The sequence below is a fragment of the Erpetoichthys calabaricus genome, chromosome 6, assembly GCF_900747795.2.
Source record: "Erpetoichthys calabaricus chromosome 6, fErpCal1.3, whole genome shotgun sequence".
NCBI lineage: Eukaryota > Metazoa > Chordata > Cladistia > Polypteriformes > Polypteridae > Erpetoichthys > Erpetoichthys calabaricus.
Genome location: NC_041399.2, coordinates 172,456,098 through 172,475,966, shown reverse-complemented (window position 1 = coordinate 172,475,966; position 19,869 = coordinate 172,456,098). Strand labels below are relative to the sequence as shown.

Genomic DNA, 19,869 nt, shown 5'->3' with positions numbered 1-19,869 from the left:
ACAAAAAAACAATATTAAAGAGTAATAAAAATGTAGGTAAAAACAGACAACAACTTTGAATAATGTTAACGTTTACCCAAACCCCCGGTGGAATTCGATAGTCGCATAGTTTGGGGGAGGAAAAATCTCCTCAGTCTGCCAGTCTGACTATTAATAAGAATCTTATATTTTTACCTCGCCTATTTCCATGAGGGGTTCATTCATGTCTACCCCACCATAGCCATACTGCAAGTCAGCTTCTGTCAGTTTGTTTTTTTTGATGAACTGTGTGTTAAGATACCTGCACGAAAGAAAAATAATTACCACACGATAATCTTAATTAAGTTGAACAAAAGTTTGAAAATTTTAAATACAAGTACACAAAAATATTGAAAGTCAAAGAACAAAGCAATAGTAAAATTCCTTATACAGTGGGGCAAAAAAGTATTTAGTCAGCCACCAATTGTGCAAGTTCTCCCACTTAAAAAGATGAGAGAGGCCTGTAATTTTCATCATAGGTATACCTCAACTATGAGAGACAAAATGAGAAAAAAAAATCCAGAAAATCACATTTGCCCCACTGTATGTACATACAAAAAACAGAAATATTAGTTGCTCTTTTTTTAAATAGATGAAGAGAAAACATATTGAAATGAAAGAAAAGAAGACATAAGTGCCATGTGGTCAGCTACAAAAATGGAGACAGTTTTCGTGGCAGTATTTTTTAAAGGCCCTCACATTATGAAATGAGAGGCAGAGAAAATATATTTAAAACACACTAAAAATAACATCTGTAATTTTTACATATCACATTCACATGCTTCAGCAATTAGTCTATTTATTTGAGTTTACATGACAAAAGATATCACAATTGCATAAAACATGTAGTGAACCATGGAACTAATTCTCTTTTGAAACTGGGTTGACCCCATATGACGGGGGTCCTCAATCACAGTCCTGGAGGGCCACAGTGGCTGCAGGTTTTTGTTCTAACCTTGTCGCATAATTAGAAAGCAATTTTTACCAATAATTTAATTTCATGGTTTGTTAGTGCTTTAACTCTGCTATGTCAGGTAATTCTCATATCCTAGATTTTCTTCCCCTTTCTAAGGATATCATCCAAATGATTTGAAGGATAAAATGAATGAGTAATTCTCGTCCTTCACTTTTTTCTCTTCACTTTCCTTCGAAGTATTTAATTAAACCAAATAGTCCACAATAAATACACACAGATGTAATTGGTAAAAAGCTAATTGGAGAAATGCTGCTCTCTTTTGTTATTTGCATGCTATTGCTAATTAGGAACAATTAAACACCAAGAATACAGCTGTTTAAGACTACAATAAGCAATAAGGGTTCAAAACCTTAACAAGTGAGACAACTAAAGTGAAGCAGAAGTGTTACTTGACCAATAAGTGCTTCTTATTAAGCAACTGGATTGGAGCAAAAACCTGCGGCCACTGCGGCCCTCCAGGACTGTGATTGAGGACCCCTGCCATATGAGAACATATTTCCGTCTTTGTAGTTGCATCTATTATTGTAAATATTTGAAACTGTACATTTTCAGATTTACAATCAAATCTAGTAAAGTAAATAGTAAATTAGTAACCAAGTAACACATTTTTTAAACTTATTTCACTTATCTAATTAACAGATTTCTCCAACAGTAACTGGCACTATGTGAAACAGTACCCATTACTTAAAATCACACCAATCAAAAGAAAATTTTGAGTCAGTTAAATAAAAAAAGTGGGGCATGATTACAACTACCCTTGCTCAATACAGTGTAAACTTAATTCATTATGAGTATCAGAGTGAAAGTACTTGCACAAAGATTCAAAAAGCATGTTATTCCACAACAAAAGGAAAGGAAATCACAAAAAATGGTGTTGATATGTATCAGTCTACAAAGAGCTAAAATGCTATGTCTAAATCTCTGGGACTCCTTTAATCACAAAGAGAGCCATAGTCTTCAAATGGAAACAACAGGATAAGTAATGAATTGTACTGACTAAGTCAGTATGATCAAGGGGGGGGCGGGGGGGGGGTAGGGTTGTATAGTTTAATCATTGTTTATATGTCCTTCTTAAGTTGGCATATGCTGGGTTTATGTCCAAGTGTCTGTTGATGGCGTTTTCATCTGATAGCCAAGACTCGGCCAACTCTCTGGCGCTTTTTGTACTGGCCTTAAATTTTACTTTTACGTTGTCCCAGTTGAATGTGTGTCCTGTCGATTTAGTATGTGCATATATCAAAGATAGTGCGTCCTTTCTTCTGACGGCGTTGCGATATATGCACATACTAAATCGACAGGACAAGAAAGAAGGACGCACCGCCGCCATGAATCCACCTGAACACATGAAAACAATACTACACTTCCGCCTTCCCTCTGTCTCTCCCCGATGATGTCAACAATCCCAGCATCCATCACGGTTCCTTCCCAGCAGTCCGTTCACCTATTTCCGGTCCCTCCATATAAATGTTCCCCTCTCCACCATTATGGCACTGTAAATTGAATGCCAGTTTTGAACTCATTTTGTACAAAACTAATCTTTCTTTACAGTATATGGGGCCGGAAACCCCAAACCTTTATGTGCGTGGACTCATTCTTTTACAATATATATATATATATATATATATATATATATATATATGCACACACACACACCAGTAACAGCAACACTTGACTGAGCATTCATAGTTTTCATACTCTTTCTCTGTATGTTTAGCATTTGTTTGCTCAGAGGTTGATGTGCTTGCTGCTTCCTGAGCAGCTCTTCTCTTCTTTTGTTGGCATCTTTTTGTGTTAAAACTGATTAAGTCTATGTTTGTGTTGCAATTACTTTTCCTTACTTTTAGGGGATACCCTGCTGGGTGCTGCCGAGAGTTGGTTCTACAATAAAATAAAAATAAAAAGAGGAATAACCTTGGAGGTCAATCATCACCCCGAAAGCGGATAGTAGATGTCACGTAGTATACGTGTACCAAATTTCAGGTCAATAGGTCAAACGGTTTGCAAGCTACAGGTTGCTTGCCAACCCCCCCGGCTTGTGCTACAACGCCAGCCATTTCATGTCTCTGCCGCTCACGTATGTGGATTTCACTTTCATCAAACAACAAATCTTTTAAATCTCACGGATAAGCCTCTTCATTGGGAAGAAACACTACTTTTCCCTGATTGCAACATGAATTCAACGATCTACAAGTCTCCGAAGTTAAAGTTTTAAGCAAAACAATATCTACATACTTCAGTCATATCACATATGTCCTTATATTCTCTTTTCACTGTTCCGTTATTTCACCGAGTAATAATTTCCATTCTTTAGTGCTAATGCGATCTTTACTATCAGTTTTTTGAGACTTTCGAATTTTAGTACAGTACTTTCATAATCTCTAACCTGCTCTGCATGTGTATTGTGCCAAAGTTTTTGAACCTCTTTATAATGTTCTACTTTGTCTTCTACTGTGTCTTCTATTTCCAACCCCGCTTGGAGCTGAGAGCAGCAGGAGCTGTGTCTGACAATAGCATTCATATGAATGACAAGTGATTGAACCGTGGGCGTGATTGTAAATGTTTGAGAGGAGGGTGAGACTTGTCAAAATCTCTTGGCAAAAAGTCTTTTCTCACGGGACCTAAAATTATCTGTTGCTGGAGTTGAAATTAAGTAACACGGCATAGTTAAAAATTCATCCAACCATCTTCTGCCTCTCTTATTCTGTTCAAAGTTGTGGGAAGGCAGTTTTTACTCCAACTGCACTCTGTACACAGAGAAAAATAAAAATGTAAGGGGCATTAGTATATCAAAGGATTCACTCACTTACACACACACACACACACACACACACATATGAATGGCCATACTCACAAATAAATATGGCAATTTAGAGTCAACAATCAACCTAGTACACAAGTCTTGGGAAAGAGAGACAAAAAGTGGAGTACCTATATATATATTAATATTTTAAATGGTTTACTTATATATGTAATTCATAAGCACAACAACATTCTACAAAAAATGTGTATACTGGTGCATTTTTATTTTAAAATTACCTGTATAAACAGTCCATGTAATCAGCCCCTTTGCTGTATTCTTCCCAATATCTGTAATACATTACTAAAACTTTTTCTTCTGATTCAAGGACTTTCTGTAAAGATGTAAACCGCAAGTTACTTTCAACAACACACAGGAATTATTAATATTATTAAAAGCAATAAATGAAAAAACTGTTATAAAAATGTATTATTCAACATTTAGGTAAGGTTTACCCTTATTCTACAGTACATCTTACTAATTCAGTGCACACCTATTTTGATTTTTCCACCTAAAAGCATAAACAAAGTTATATTTCTTTTTGATGACAGTAGACAGCAGAATGTTTAATAATGTCCTAAAGTGACATATAGGTCTTGTGATACCTAAACCAAAAAAGTAACTTGATATAATTAGGGATCGCTTGCCTACGGAAAGAAGTGAAGCAAACAACTTAAATGCATTTTTAGTTTTTGGATAATTAATCAGAGCCAAATTTTAATATATATTTTCTAGTTGCTGCTTTAATAGATACATTAACTATTAGAAGAATTCCCTTAACATATTTCCACACACATTACGTTCTATTTACACATATAATTCTTATCACAACAAACATGTAACATAATTTTCTATGGGGCAATAACTATATTTCCTCTTTAATAAAACCCCTGTGTGCGTCCAGTGTCCGTGTGTGTGTGTGTGTCTTCTGGTGAAGTGCGCATGCGCGGGGCACGGTGCGATGCTTCAAAACAGATGCTTCAAAGGCTGCCTGACGCGTCACACAAGACAGAGAGGGCAGGACCTATAAAATATTGCGCGGCTGATCCAATCGGATTTCTGGAAATGAGGTAAGACTTAAAACAAAAGGCACGAAAAATCCAATCGGGTACTGAGACACGGAGACCAGCTTCCCCAAAGAGGTGGGATTAGTGGTTGTGCAAGTGTTCACTCTGAGGATGTCAGATTTGCGATTAAGAAGCCTGGCCCGGTAAAGTGTAGTGTCAGTCGTTGTAGGGGTTTTCCTAAATATACGAATTTTCATGATATTACAACAAATTAAAATACTTGCTGGGGAACTGCACAGTACTTGCTGGAGAGACGCCACAAGCACGATTATCAACTGCACGCCATACATTACATCAGTTGCTGGGGAGAATCTGCCGATTGGCCACTGTTGTGACAGAAAATTAAACGCATATTACGGACCTTACTGTCAGAGAAAATTACAGGCATTTTACAGAAATACAAACCAGTATTACTGCGAGAGAAAATTAAAGGCACACAATACAGTGATGCATATTACAGCCACATACAAGCCAGTATTACTGTAACAGAAAATATTACGGACATACAAACCTGTATGACTGTGACTATCTACTAACAACATGCCACCCAAAAAAGAAGAAAAAGAAAATGAGCGTCAGAAAAACGCTAAAAGAGAAAGACTCAGAAGAGCAAATAGATCTATAGAGGAACAGGAAAATGAGCGTAAAGAAGACTCTCAAATAGAATGCACTACTGTTCTAGCACCCGTTATTGTAACGGGCTTAATGTCTAGTATATATATATATATATATATATATATATATATATATTATATATATATATTCCCATTTTTTTGCTTTACAGCCTTAAATGAAAACACACACAAAAAATATTTCTTCCCATCTTTACTTACTCAATGCAACCTACAACATCCAAATGAAAGATATCACAGCTACAGTTCAGAAAAATTATAAAAAAATCAAAAACAAGACATTCTGAGATTAATAAAGGATCACCCCCCAATGTCAATATTTTGTTGAACCACCTTTTGTTTTAATGACAGCCTTGAGTCTGTTGGGATACTTCCCCATCAGCTTTACACATCTAGATTGAGCAATATTTGCCCACTGTACTTTTCAGAACTGTTCAAGTTCGGTCAAATTGGATGGTGAGCGTTGATGGACTGCTATCTTCAAATCTTTCCACAGATTTTCAATGGGATTTAGGTCTGAGCTCTGACTGGGCCACACAAGGACATTCACTTTTTTCTCCTTAGGCGACTGTGTAGTCAATTTTGCTGCATGCTTCGGGTCTTTGTCGTGTTGAAAGGTGAACATTCTGCCCATCTTCAACTTTCTGGCAGAGGGTAGAATGTTTTCCTCAAGAATTTGAAAGTATTTTGCCTCATTCATTTCTCCTTCTATCCTAACAAGAGCCCCAGGCCCTGTGGCAGAGAAACACCCCCACAACAGGATGCTGCCACTTCCATGCTTTACTGTAGGTATGGTGTGTTATGGATGGTGAGCTGCATTGGATTTCCACCAGATGTACCATTTGGTATTGAGGCCAAATAGTTTGATTTTGGTCTCATCTGACCATAAGACCTTTTTACACTTGGCATCAGAATCTTCAAGGCGCATTCTGGCAAAGCTCAAACAAGCCTTAATGTGGCCTTTCTTGAGAAGTGGCTTTTTCCTTGTGACCCTCCCGAACAAGCCACAATTGTGGAGTGCTTGTGAAATTGTTGTCACATGCACACAATGTCCACTTTTTACCATAAAATCCTGTAACTAGTTCAAAGTGCACATTGGCCTCTTGGTAGCCTCTCTTACCAGTTTCCTCCTTGCTCTTCCATCCAATTTGGAGCGACAGCCGAATCCAGGGAGGGTCCTAGTAGTACCAAACACTTGCCCCTTCTTTATTATGGATTTTACTGTACTCCTTGGAATTGATAAAGCCTTTGAGATTTTTTTGTGTCCATCTCCTGCCTTACGTCTGTCCACAACTCTGCCCCTGAGATCTTTTGAAAGTGGCTTGGCACCCATAGTCAGTTGTTTGCTGTCAGTTGCACTACCAAGCAAGTGAATGTGTCAGGAACAGCTGTTTTTATGCTTCACTAATCACAATGATTACAATTGATCACAGGTGGAAGCCAGTAACCATGGTCTGCAATGGAAATGGTGGTTACTTACACCTGATTGAGTTTACAGATATTGTTTAGGGGGGGGGGGGTGATCCTTTATTAATCCCAATATTTCTTGTTTTTTATTTTTTTAATTCTTCTCAATTCTAGCTATGATATCTTTCACTTGGATGTTATAGACTGCATTGAGTAAGTAAAGCTGAAAAAATATTGGTTTGTGTGTTTTCATTTAAGGCTGTACAGCAAAAAAAAGGAAATATTTCGAAGGTGGTGATTCTTTTCTATACCCACTGTATGTATGTATATATATATATATATATATATATATATATATATATATTATATATATATATATATATTATATATATTATATATATATATATATATATATATATATATATATACAGTAATCCCTCCTCCATCGCGGGGGTTGCGTTCCAGAGCCACCCGCGAAATAAGAAAATCCGCGAAGTAGAAACCATATGTTTATATGGTTATTTTTATATTGTCATGCTTGGGTCACAGATTTGCGCAGAAACACAGGAGGTTGTAGAGAGACAGGAACGTTATTCAAACACTGCAAACAAACATTTGTCTCTTTTTCAAAAGTTTAAACTGTGCTCCATGACAAGACAGAGATCGACAGTTCCGTCTCACAATTAAAAGAATGCAAACATATCTTCCTCTTCAAAGGAGTGCGTGTCAGGAGCACAGGCTGTCAGAGAGATAGAGAGAAAAGCAAACAAATCAATAGGGCTGTTTGGCTTTTAAGTATGCGAAGCACCGCGGCACAAAGATGTTGAAGGCGGCAGCTCACACCCCCTCCGTCAGGAGCAGACAAAGAGAGAGAGAGAGAGAGAGAGATAGAGAGAGACAGAGTTTGTTTTTCAATCAAAAATCAATACGTGCCCTTCGAGCTTTTAAGTATGCGAAGCACCGTGCAGCATGTCGTTTCAGGAAGCAGCTGCACAAAAGATAGCAACGTGAAGATAATCTTTCAGCATTTTTAGACGAGCGTCTGTATCGTCTAGGTGTGCGAACAGCCCCCCTGCTCAATCCCCCTACGTCAGGATCAGAGAAAGTCAGCGCAAGAGAAAGAGAAAAGTAAGCTGGGTAGCTTCTCAGCCATCTGCCAATAGCGTCCCTTGTATGAAATCAACTGGGCAAACCAACTGAGGAAGCATGTACCAGAAATTAAAAGACCCATTGTCCGCAGAAACCCGCGAAGCAGCGAAAAATCCGCGATATATATTTAAATATGCTTACATATAAAATCCGCGATGGAGTGAAGCCGCGAAAGGCGAAGCGCGATATAGCAAGGGATTACTGTGTATATATATATATATATATATATTTATATATATATAGTGAGAAACATTTAAAATCAATATACATTTTATTACTAATATATGATGTTTTATGTGATAATTGCCCACACTCAAGGGGACTACAAAATAAATTTCTATTAATACAGCCACTATCACAAATTACAATAGTGAAGTGTTTTTTGTTAAATCAGTACTTCTTTGTGGTAAATCAAGATTAGGGTAATGGTACAACTGATGGGAAGACAGTTCAGCAAAACTCAATAAAAGAAATCTGATCTTTGCTGCCATCTGGAGTTGCTTTACTGAATTGGTTTTAAAACAAGGATAACAAACGAGTAATATTCAAACTGAAATAAAACAAATTTAACTTGTTACCTTAAACAACAGGATTTATTCAAATGACTGTATTATAACACATAATAGTTTAAGTGTAAAACATGTCTATAATGCTTAGACTCTCTCTATCCATAATCCATTAGGTCATTTAACCAACACAGGTTGTCAGAAAGCAGGAAACTACAGCATCGCTTGGTATATGAAATGAATTAAGCCTGGACAGAGCCTCAGTTCACCATAGCGTATACGCACACAAATTTTAATATGCGCTTCTCTGGGATATGGGGGGAAACAGTATCATGTAAAAACTTTGAAAACACAGTGACAATGTTTGAAGTCCACACAGATCAGGACTAAGCAGGTAATCAAAAACAGGTCCTTGGAGCAATAAGGAAGCAATAACCATTGTTCCTTCTAGCTTAAGTAACATATTGTTTAACAATATACAGCTTGTATTGTCTAAATTACGTTACATAACAATTTATTATACAATAGCTAGTAAGAAAGCTATTACAGAGATATGAATTACTTATTTATGACAAAACAGCATTATATTTTATTAAATGTTTGGGAACTACATCCCGTTAATAATCTGTCAACATTTTTTTAATCACACTCTTCTATACCTGCCTTTTCATAGTTCCAAAGATTGGGTGGTGAGCATATTGATTAATTTCTTCTGTAAAGTACTTAACTGAAACAAAGCTTTATTAAAAAAAAAAAGTTGTTTTCACTATTTGTCTATATTTTCACACATTGATTGAATTGATTGAGACTGGTTGTTAAACACTAGAAATGTTAAATGTGCATTTATAGTTTTTAATAATTTTTAATCAAAAATTGCACTATAGGTTTTTTTTTGTTTTTTTTTGCATCATTTACTATTGTGACGGACGGCTGGGGATCTTGCCCAGCAGGGACACCTGGAAGGACCAAGAGAGGGACAATACCTCCCCTGGGCCCCTAGAGGGCAGCCACCCTGGTCTGCATGGGGGCCACGGGATCAGAGCTTAGAAGCTCAACCCTGTTGGGGGCCGTGGGCACCGCCAGGGGGTGCCTGGAGGACCATGGAGCCCTGGACTGCAGCACTTCCACCAGAAACAGACGTGCTGCCTGAAGATCGTCACGGAGTACCTGGAGCACATCTGGGGCATTATAAAAGGGGCTGCCTCACTCCATGCAAGGAGCCAGAGTCGTGAGGCAGTGGACGGAGCTTGCGAGTGGAGGAGTGAGGGCGGCAGTAAAGAGAAGAGTAATGGAAGGAGGAAGAAAAGGACTGAGCTATCGTTATGGTGATTAGTGTACTGTGTGTGCTGTGTTTAAGAAAAGAACTGTAAATAAACGTGTGTGTTTGTGGACATCTGGTGCCGTGTCTGTCTGTGTCTGGGCATCTTTCACGCTATATTTATAGTTTTTTTGTTTGTTTTTCCAGTGTACCAGCTTAACATTCCTAATTCTTGATGTGAAATTCTAAATATGTATTAACATTTTACAGTGCAGTACTTGTCTCTTACTAAAACTTATACTGTATGACAAACACAAATAATAAACATAGTACAAATCTTTAAAAAAAGGTGCACATTTATCAAAAGTCTGTGAGAGCTTTATCAAGAAATTACAAGGCTACGATGCTTAACAAGTTTAGAAGTAAAATAGACAGATTTTGTTGTTAAGCTAACAAAACTGATTACTAGGCAGCAATTTCAAATTCTTCTTTTTCTAATTGAAAATTTAAGCTGTAGTTAACACAATCTCACTCCTCATCAAAAACCAGACAAGCAGTGCATATTTTAATGAAAGGGCAAAATAAAACAGCCTGAATTCATTAAAGTAGCTTTTCTTGTTGTTTGTCCAACTGCACAGGACAACTTCACCGAATCTTTTTTCTCAGTTTATTACTCCACTTTCTTTAATGTTAAGGCGAATATAATTTCACTGTGATAAAGCTAGCCTTACTGCTCTCTGTTTACAGGATGATCTCAGTAAAAAAAGATGTGCCTAGCTGAACTAATGTAATACCTAATGCTAAGGAGCACCACAACTAGGTTACTGTAAGGTTTTGAAAATCAGATGCTTGTTTGTGAGCAGCCATTTCACACATCATCCAATTTAGTTTGGCAGCCAATCAATTGGATTGTCACTAATATATCTACAACTTGACAGTGGACTTGTGAATGACTACACCACCACATGCCACAAATGTAGGCAACAAAACCTTGTTCTTGAAACTGCTGCCTGGGCAACTGACTATATTCAGACTTTCTTAGTAATTTATTCCAAATGCCAATGGTAATGCTATGACTACAGGAATGAAACTGTCATGAGCATAAACTGCTCTCTTCTTCATTCACTTGCAGACAGGAGTGCAACATCAAAGCTAAAGATCTCCAGGTTCAGAACATTTTTACTCTTCAGCGTTAGGTTCTTAAACTGTTAAAACACCTAGATTTACTGGCTGCTGTCAGCTATGACCAAGAACAATAGATGCTAAACATTGCATTTAAAACTTCAGAACTGCACAATATTGTTCTGTACTGCATGTCACAAAATATGCACAAGAGTGCAATTTCTCTTTTTATTATTATGATACTGAGAAAACAAGTACAAAAAGGAATTCCAAGGAGACTCTTACTACAAAAAAAAAAAAAAAGTAAAGCTTGCCTCTTATATTATATTATGCCTTTCTCAGGTTGAAGTGGCCATTTCCAGATTTGAAAAACTATGCTATATAGATAAAAACAACAGTGCACAACAAAGGAAAACACTGAAAAGTCCATATCCACAATAAACTTTTCAAACTTAACAATAAGCACAAGTGTATATTTATTTTCTAAAAATATTACTTGTGAATACTAGATGAGTGTTTTTATTTTAAGGCATAAGGAAGAGCCTCCAAAGTCAATCTTATGTGTCACGTACAAATTATACATAAGATACAATATGTAGATGCAATATTCATCTATGTACTATATATTTGAGAGTGTTTATGTGAACTTGAATTCCATTTTTCATCATGTTTTTAGTTCATTTTAGTAATATAAATATTTCCTAAAGAATGTATATAGGTAATAAAGAATATTTAATTTCTTTTAATACCTCTCTGTAGCAGCATAGGTGTCTTACAGACCAATGCACTTTCAAGATCTGATTACAGTTTACTGAATCATTTAAATCTGCCTCTTGTTGCCTAATATAGCCAATTCTGTACAGATTCAAACTAATACAACGGAATTCTTATTCTTGTTTGTTTTTTAAGTAATGCATGAAAAAAGAAAGCAAACAAAAAAATAAAAAGGGATTTGCTGTATATTGAAGAAAAGAATATGAGTTTATCTTTGCCTTCAACAACAGACACTGAATTTAAATTGTAGCTAAACAATCTTAAATCAGCAGTGAACTGAGCTTTCAACACAAGATCAGATCTTTTCTTTTAGTTGTGACAGTGTCATGGGAGGTGCTGATTACAGGCAAGGCATGCACACTAGGCACTTTGAATTCATCAATTAAATAAATAAACAAGCTTACCTTATGTAACAGTCGTACATGATTTTCCAAAAATGTTTTTGTTTCTGTGTACAATTTTTCACCCAAAGGCTCTGGATATGCCACACACAAAGCGTAAATGTCACTATTACTTTAATTAAGGAATATTCAAGAGAAAGACAAAAGAGCACAAAAAAACACTATGGTGAAATACTAAACAGTACTCCTTAGAATAAACTAGAACTAAAATTATTTTTAAATACTTTTAAAATAATTATTAGCAAAAATCAGATGCATAAAAAGAGTATTCATGTATTTTATAAAGCTAATTTTCTCAAATGGACACATACTGTACTATATTATTTCTATTTAACTGAACCATATACTTGACTAATTTTCAGGAGACAAGCTCATAAAGCATACAGTAGGACAGATCTACCAAGCTTAGCATCAATCCACATAAACACATCTTAAATCAACAATCGATTTAATCAATGCTGTATTCATTCATTTAAACTGTTCATAAAATAAAATCTAACATACACCCATACAAATATATATAACAATGTAATATATATAGGTTAAACCAGTATATACTTAATTAAATCTGAAAATATTTTAAATATATACATAATACATAATACATAAAGTGAATCTTTTTTATTTACTTGGATAACAATTAATAAAGAGAAAAATACTCAAGCAAGTAACTATAGCAGGGTCCTGAGGTTTTTCTGATTTTCTGCAAAAAATACAAGCATTAATTAGCATGCCACATGCATTGCTACCACATATGGCAATGGGTGCTACTCCAAGCAAGTTGGTATGCATCTTTATGGTCCTACATTCCATGCCTAAAACAGTATTGTTCAGTGAATAAAAGATCACCACAGCACAATTCAGCAATGCGGTGGACTGGCATCCTGTTCTGGGTTTGTTCCTGCCTTGTACCCTTATGCTGGCTGGGACAGGCTCGAGGCACCAAATGACCCTGATATGGATTAAGTGAGTTAGAAAATGACATGACAGCACAATTCACTGTGCTATTACTCCCACAACTCAAACTATACTTGCATTTGTGTTACTGCTCAAAGTGAAGGTGCACCTTCAAAATTCATCTTAACTATGTGTGAGGTTATAGTCTCTACTTATATGCACTGATCCATTTTATCAGCCTGAGGTTGTTTTTATCTTAGAGAACTGCATACCATTAAAGGATCACTGTACTCCCTTTCTGCCTCTGTTGGCCAAGGATTTTGTTTTTTTGTGGACATGTGGGCTGGATTTGTGCTGGACAAACTGCATTGTGGTGTTATATTCTTACTTAATTTGCAGAATCTAAGGAAAAAGCATTTTATTTGACAACAGTTAATAGGTCTAGATTAGCTACTGTGTAACATTTGAATTTTATGTCTGCAAGCACAAAGATAAGAAATGTACATGCCGCTGCAGCTGTCTGCTCTCTCTATAACCTTGAGTACACCACTTGACCTCCAGTAAAAATAACACGCTATGACATGAGTGACAATTGCATCAGAAACCAGCAAGTCATTTACAGTTCCAGACACTGTCTAGGAATGGCATATGAGATAAATACATTTTAAATGCTAGGAAACAAACTATGCATAGTAAGTGCATTTCTTCAGCATTAGAAAGGAAAAAGCAACAATTTAATTATTTTTAACACTGCCACACACACACCGGCCAAGTATGCTCACTGGGTAGTATGTGGTACAATGATTAGCACTGCTGCTTCACAACTCCCTGAGATTAAATCCCAGACGAGTAACTGTTGCGCATTTGTACATTCCTATATTAACCCAGTTCACATCCAATAAACCAAAGACATGCATGTTAGAAAAACTGGTATCTCTAAATCAACTCAGTATGACTGACTGAGGGTGGGTTAATGTGCTGTAATGTAATGTAACTCTGTTTGGTTTTTGACATACAAGATACTTTTGGAGTTGGCTTGAGATCCCCAACCCCAAAACTGCATTAAGTAGTACATAAAATAGGATGGATGAGGGCACCTTAACAGAAATCCAAAAATGCATAAATTAAGCAGGTCTCTCTCTCTCTTAGAAGTAAAAGGCAACTACAGAAATGCTCAGTTTCTTTAGTTAAAACATATTAATTAGTCCTAGTTGGTCTCACAGTTTTAACAGGCACTTTACTAACAATTACATAGATAAATCTTTATTTGAATCCAGGGGAAATTAGGCTTTTTACGGAAACTCTTTAAATAAATAAATCAATAAATAAAAATCTAGATAGATAGATAGATAGATAGATAGATAGATAGATAGATAGATAGATAGATAGATAGATAGATAGATAGATAGATAGATAGATAGACACACACACCATGAAGACTAAAGAGTAAGAGAATTAAAAAGAAAGAAAACTTCTGACTAGGCAGTTAAGTGTCACAGTGAGGCATTATGCTGGCATATTGCTGTTGGTATAAAGGAGCCCCAGTAGTGTTTCCTGACATATTTCTGCAGAATGATTCGTTGGCTGAAAGTCCTCAGTGTTACTATGTCAGAGAGAAGATGTGCAGCATTCTTCATAATGACACTTAGTTTTGTTTTAATTCTCTCCTTTGCTACTACCTCTAGGGTGTCCAGAGTGCATCCCATAACTGAGCCTGCCCTATTATTTTTTTGGTAATTTGGTGGGACTCTCTTGAAGTAATGTTACCAGCCCAGCACGCCATGTCACTGAAAATAGCACAGAGTTGTACAAGGTGTGAAGAATGTCATTACCCACATTAAATTAATGCCGTCTCCTAAGAAAAAAAGAGCCCGTTCTTCCCTTTCTTATATTGCTTTTCTGTTTAATCAGACTAGTCCAACCAGTCATTGATGTCCACCACCTCTACATTTATTCCATGAATAGTGTCTGGTCAAAGAAGGCTCTTCTGCGCCAAGAAACAAAGTTCTCCACCTGACACTGATACTGTCTCACGCCCTTATCAAAATACTCCATTAAGTGCAGAATCACTTTGAGAATGTCTGCAAGATGGAGTTGTGAAGAGAAGATGAGACAGGACTGTTCCTTGTGGTGCTCACATCCACATCAGAAACACAGTCCTTGAGTCTCACAAACTGTGGTCAGTCAGACACACCAGTCCACTATCCAGTATACCACAGACTCATCCACCTGCATATTTCTGAGCTTACCGTTTAACAGGGATGGCTGGATGGTACTGAAGGCACTGGAGAAACTGATGGTTTTTCATACCTTACATTGGTCTGTTTTTACAACAGTTACCTTACTCATCTGAGGATAAGGCAGTTACAGCCATATATATTTTACCATGCCTTTAATTTAATGAGATTACTACATTTAGCTGATTTTGCTTCTGAAACCACATTATACCATTTGAATGAAATATTTTTCTTTTTCATTACATTCACAAAAGTAAAAATTTAACTGTACCACATGCTTAACATGTTGTCATTGACTGCCTCTTTGAAAGGCCATCCTTCAGTCCCAGAAAATAGTGAAATGATTTCCACATGATACAATTTTCATATCCAGCCAGCTACCAGACTATAAAGAGAGCACTGAAAAATAAGGACTTTGCATTAATGTGTTCAATTTAATGCTAATTTTTTTGTAAACAAATGTATCAATATCCATTGTATTACATATTTAATGTTTACAGGATTCTAACTTTGGTTTATAAATACATGAAGGATAACAAAGAGATTTATATGTCTGTAGTACTAGAGTGTTGTGCCGTGTTAGCCATTATGAAGGTAGTGAGAAGTCAAGCCAAATGAAACCTTTTATTGGCTAACTAAAATTATTACAATATGCAAGCTTTCGAGGCAACTCAGGCCCCTTCTTCAATACATCTTTTACAATGGTGAAAAGGTAAACAGTAAACTGCCAGAGGTCTAAATTTATTAAAGTTTAGGTTAGTAAAAACTGAAAAAAAGGAAATTTCTGAATATTACAAATAGGCCTTCTTCAGATAGCAAATAATAGGTTACAAACTACAGATGTTCTGCAGCAATTAAAGTAAATTAAGCCTTATAAGTTGAAGCAAACAATCTGAACAGGTGTCCCAACTTCTGTTGATTACTTAAAAAAACTCTGTCTTAAAGCAGAGTTGGAACAGACTATGTTATTATACCCTCTGAAGTACTATTGGGACAATATTACACTGTATAATTGAACAGAAGAAAATTAACAAATGAAATGAGAGAGAGCATTATTACTGTTAGAAGTACTGTTAGAAGGCATTTCACTTAGAGAAATTTAAAAAAAAATAATAATAATAAAGTGTCATTGAGTACAGAGTCCTACACAATCCAAAGGCAATTGGAAACTGCAAGAAACTCTGATAAGAAGAGATCTGGCAGATCTAAAGTCACAACCCGATCAGATGACATTCTCACCATTTAGGTCATTCATTGCATTTCCACTGATTAAATCTGAAGAAAAAATAGAAAAACTGAAATTTACTAAAACTTTTGACCGGTAGTGTATTTATAGTTCTTTTTCCCCCTAGTATAAAAGATTGATAATCCTAATTCTTGAGGTGAAATTATAAATATGGATTAATTTTAATTATGAAGCATTTGCTTCTTACCAAAACTTATAATATATGACACACAAATAATAAAAATACAAACCTTTAAAAAAGCAGCAAATCTATCAAATGTTTGTAAGATGTTTATCAAGAAGACATAAGACTAACATACATAACAAGTTTACAAGTAAAAGACAAATTTTGCTGTTAAGATAGCAAACCTATTGTTTACTAAACAGCAATTTCAAATAACTTCTTCGTCTCCTTTTTCTAATTGAAAATGTAAGTTGTACTTAAAACAAGCTCACTCATCACCTAAACTTAGACAAGCAGTGTTCATTTAAATTGAAGATCAAAACAAATGTTCTGAATTCATTAAAATCACATTTCCTGCTTTTTGTCTAAAGGCACAGGACAATTAATCCGATCCCTTTTTCTCAGTTTATTACTCCACTTTCTTTTATGTAAAGGCAAATGTTCTTCTGTTTCTCTGGTAAGGCTGGCCTTACTACTCTCAGTTTACAGAAAGTTTGCAGCAAAAAAAGATGTGTCAACTACTGTAATACCTTGCATAAAGAAGCACAACAAGTAAACTACCATAAGGCTTTCAAAAGAAGATACAGAAAAAAATGTTTTTTCTGTTCGACCAATTTACCATTGACTGATCGAGTCTTTTGTCGTGGAAATCAGCTGATTTAGAACTGCAGCTGACTGATCTAAGCATTACAAGCATAAACTATTGGCTAAGTTTTCATGCTCATTCAGATTAAGTTATGTTTTTATTACAATACATATCAACAGAATTAACCTGGAGCTGAATACACCTGCTAAATTATTATTAGTAGCCAAAAGCTAGTAGCATCAGGTAACCTCAACACCTTTGGTGCTGTAACTTTTAATTTATTACAGATAAATTTTGAAAACTAAATTCTCATAAAAAAGTTAAACTTAACCTTTAGAAATAAGTGTGATAACCAACCATTCTCTTTCAAAGTCTTTTAGCACTCTGCTTTACAAAAATTCTTCCAGATTGTATCTGAATTTTTTGCCCAGCTTTTTGTTTTGGAGAAATGAATGAATTGTGAAACAAATCCTGCAACACTGAATTTATGGCTTGGTTCTTCCAAAACATTTGTATTCTGCAAAGAATAAACACACTTGCTTTTTTGATCTAACATATTTAGACATATCTGTTACTACCACATACTTCACAAAGGTCTATTAAAAAATTAAATTATCCAACAAAGAAAAAAGTTTTTTTAAATGTATCTTTGATATATTATCTCAATTATACAACATTTGCAATAGGTTATACCAAAATATGACAAAAAAATACACTGATCATAGGAAGTGACTTCAAATACAAATAAAATATGGATAGAGTGATCTTGAGTGCGGTTTTGTTTTGGTGCCCCTTGGCGATTCAAATGCAAGCGTCATGCTTTTAGCATTGAAAAGGAAAGTCCGTAAGATGTTTGCAGTTTTAGGGTGTAACAAAACAATTATGGCTGAAATACTGAAAATATGAAATTTTCTCAAAATTAAAATAGAGTAGTACATATAAAAAAGTTCTCAAATATCTATTTACCCTTTTAAAGTCTACAACCATGAAAAACTATTAAAAACAATGTTGTAGATAATAGACCACAAACGTAAGCATCACCACTATGTAAAACAGAAAACAACGAGCAATTCAAAACTTTTTACTGTTTTTTGAAACTCTGTACCATTAATCTGGACACAAAAATAGATGAAATGGTCCAGCATTTCCATATCAATAAGATCTACTGTAAGTCAGAAATAGCAGGAGAAGTGTATAGGAAAAAAATAATAAAGTTTGTCATTTAAATGCTTAAGTACATTACAATTATTGTATAAAAAGTATGGATAGGAATGAGGATTATTTCAAAACATGAGATGACACATGCCACAAGACTTTTTTCCTTCCAACGTAAATGATGCATTTTCTGAATTAAACAAAAGCTATTCTACAGGGACAGGCTGCCCCACCTCTAGAACACTAAAATTAGTGATTACATACAGCTCCTGCCTGTACACCTTAATTATATCTTTCTGACTTGAGAAAAATACACTGCTGATGGACTCCAAATTGGGAACAGTATCAATTTAGTAGTACACAGCTTGTTATTTTTAAACTTAATCAAAAAGAAACTGTCACCAGTAATTGCCAAAATGTTCTTTGCTTGAACTATTCTCTTTAAGAGAAAAGAACAACAGCTTAGGTGAGGATTAAAAAATTGGTCCCCAATATTTCAGAAAGTATACCAAAATAAAAAAATAACTCAAATTTCACACATAACTTCAGAATTTACCTCAACACTCCTTATTCAACACCACTACTACACAGCAGTAACAAGGGATGGTCTTAACAAATATCAAGGATACGAGAAGCGGTCATTCCATGTTGCTCTTTCCACATAATCCAGCATCACCACAGCTTTGATTGTTGTCAGGAGTTTGTTCCATGTTTCTTCAAAGTCCACCACTCTTGGTTTCAGAGACATTTTACGGCTTGGGTGTCAAACCTGCACGAAAACAGAGAAATATTGTGTGCCTCTTACCATGAGTTATTCCTTTCTTTCAAAGATAATTACTGAACTGTAACTTAAAAACCATCTCACTGAACTTAAAATAGAAATTGGTTTAAAATAATACACTTTTGAAATGTTGCCCTTTTTTTTTTTTAAAATTGTTTCAAACACCATACAAGAGCATTACATAATAATACTGATTTCCCTTTATATCATAGTAGTTTCTTTTTCTTAACTGTAACCCTTTCCCAAAATAATCTGAGCTACTGGACAGCTGTAAAGAGAGACTATTTATATACCTTGTTGGTTGGCAGGCGCCTGTGTCTGGGGAAACAGGTCAAATGTTATAAGAACACAACTGATTGTACCTCATGCCAACTTATACGCCTGGTACTACTACCTTAAAAGTGAAGGCGCACGATATCTTTGAAGATTAAGAACCCAAAACAGGTGGCGCAGTGGTAGTGCTGCTGATTTGTAGTAAGGAGATTGTGGGTTCGCTTCCCGGGTCCTCTCTGTGTGGAGAGCGCTTTGAGAAGTGAGAAAAGCGCTATATAAATGTAAAGAATTATTATTATTAATGTTTAGACTTTATTGCGAATATATGCAAAACCACACATTTCCAGAAGTCCAGCTTTACTTCTTTAATTTTCCATATTCTATAATAAACCACCCATGTGTACTTATTAATATGTTTATAAGA

At 35.6% G+C, this 19,869-nt stretch overlaps 1 protein-coding gene across 1 annotated transcript in view; it reads right to left on the bottom strand.

Moving 5' to 3' along the window:
- Positions 1–19,869, bottom strand: part of cul2 (cullin 2) — a 97,675-nt gene that overhangs the window by 74,050 nt on the left and 3,756 nt on the right. Inside the window, exons 2-5 of the mRNA XM_028804115.2 lie at positions 19,021–19,160; positions 12,111–12,213; positions 4,031–4,125; positions 175–280 (exon numbers count right to left, since the gene is read on the bottom strand). Coding sequence (XP_028659948.1) covers positions 175–280; positions 4,031–4,125; positions 12,111–12,213; positions 19,021–19,139 — 423 coding nt within the window. The 5' untranslated portion in view covers positions 19,140–19,160. The remainder of the gene's footprint in view (positions 1–174; positions 281–4,030; positions 4,126–12,110; positions 12,214–19,020; positions 19,161–19,869) is intronic.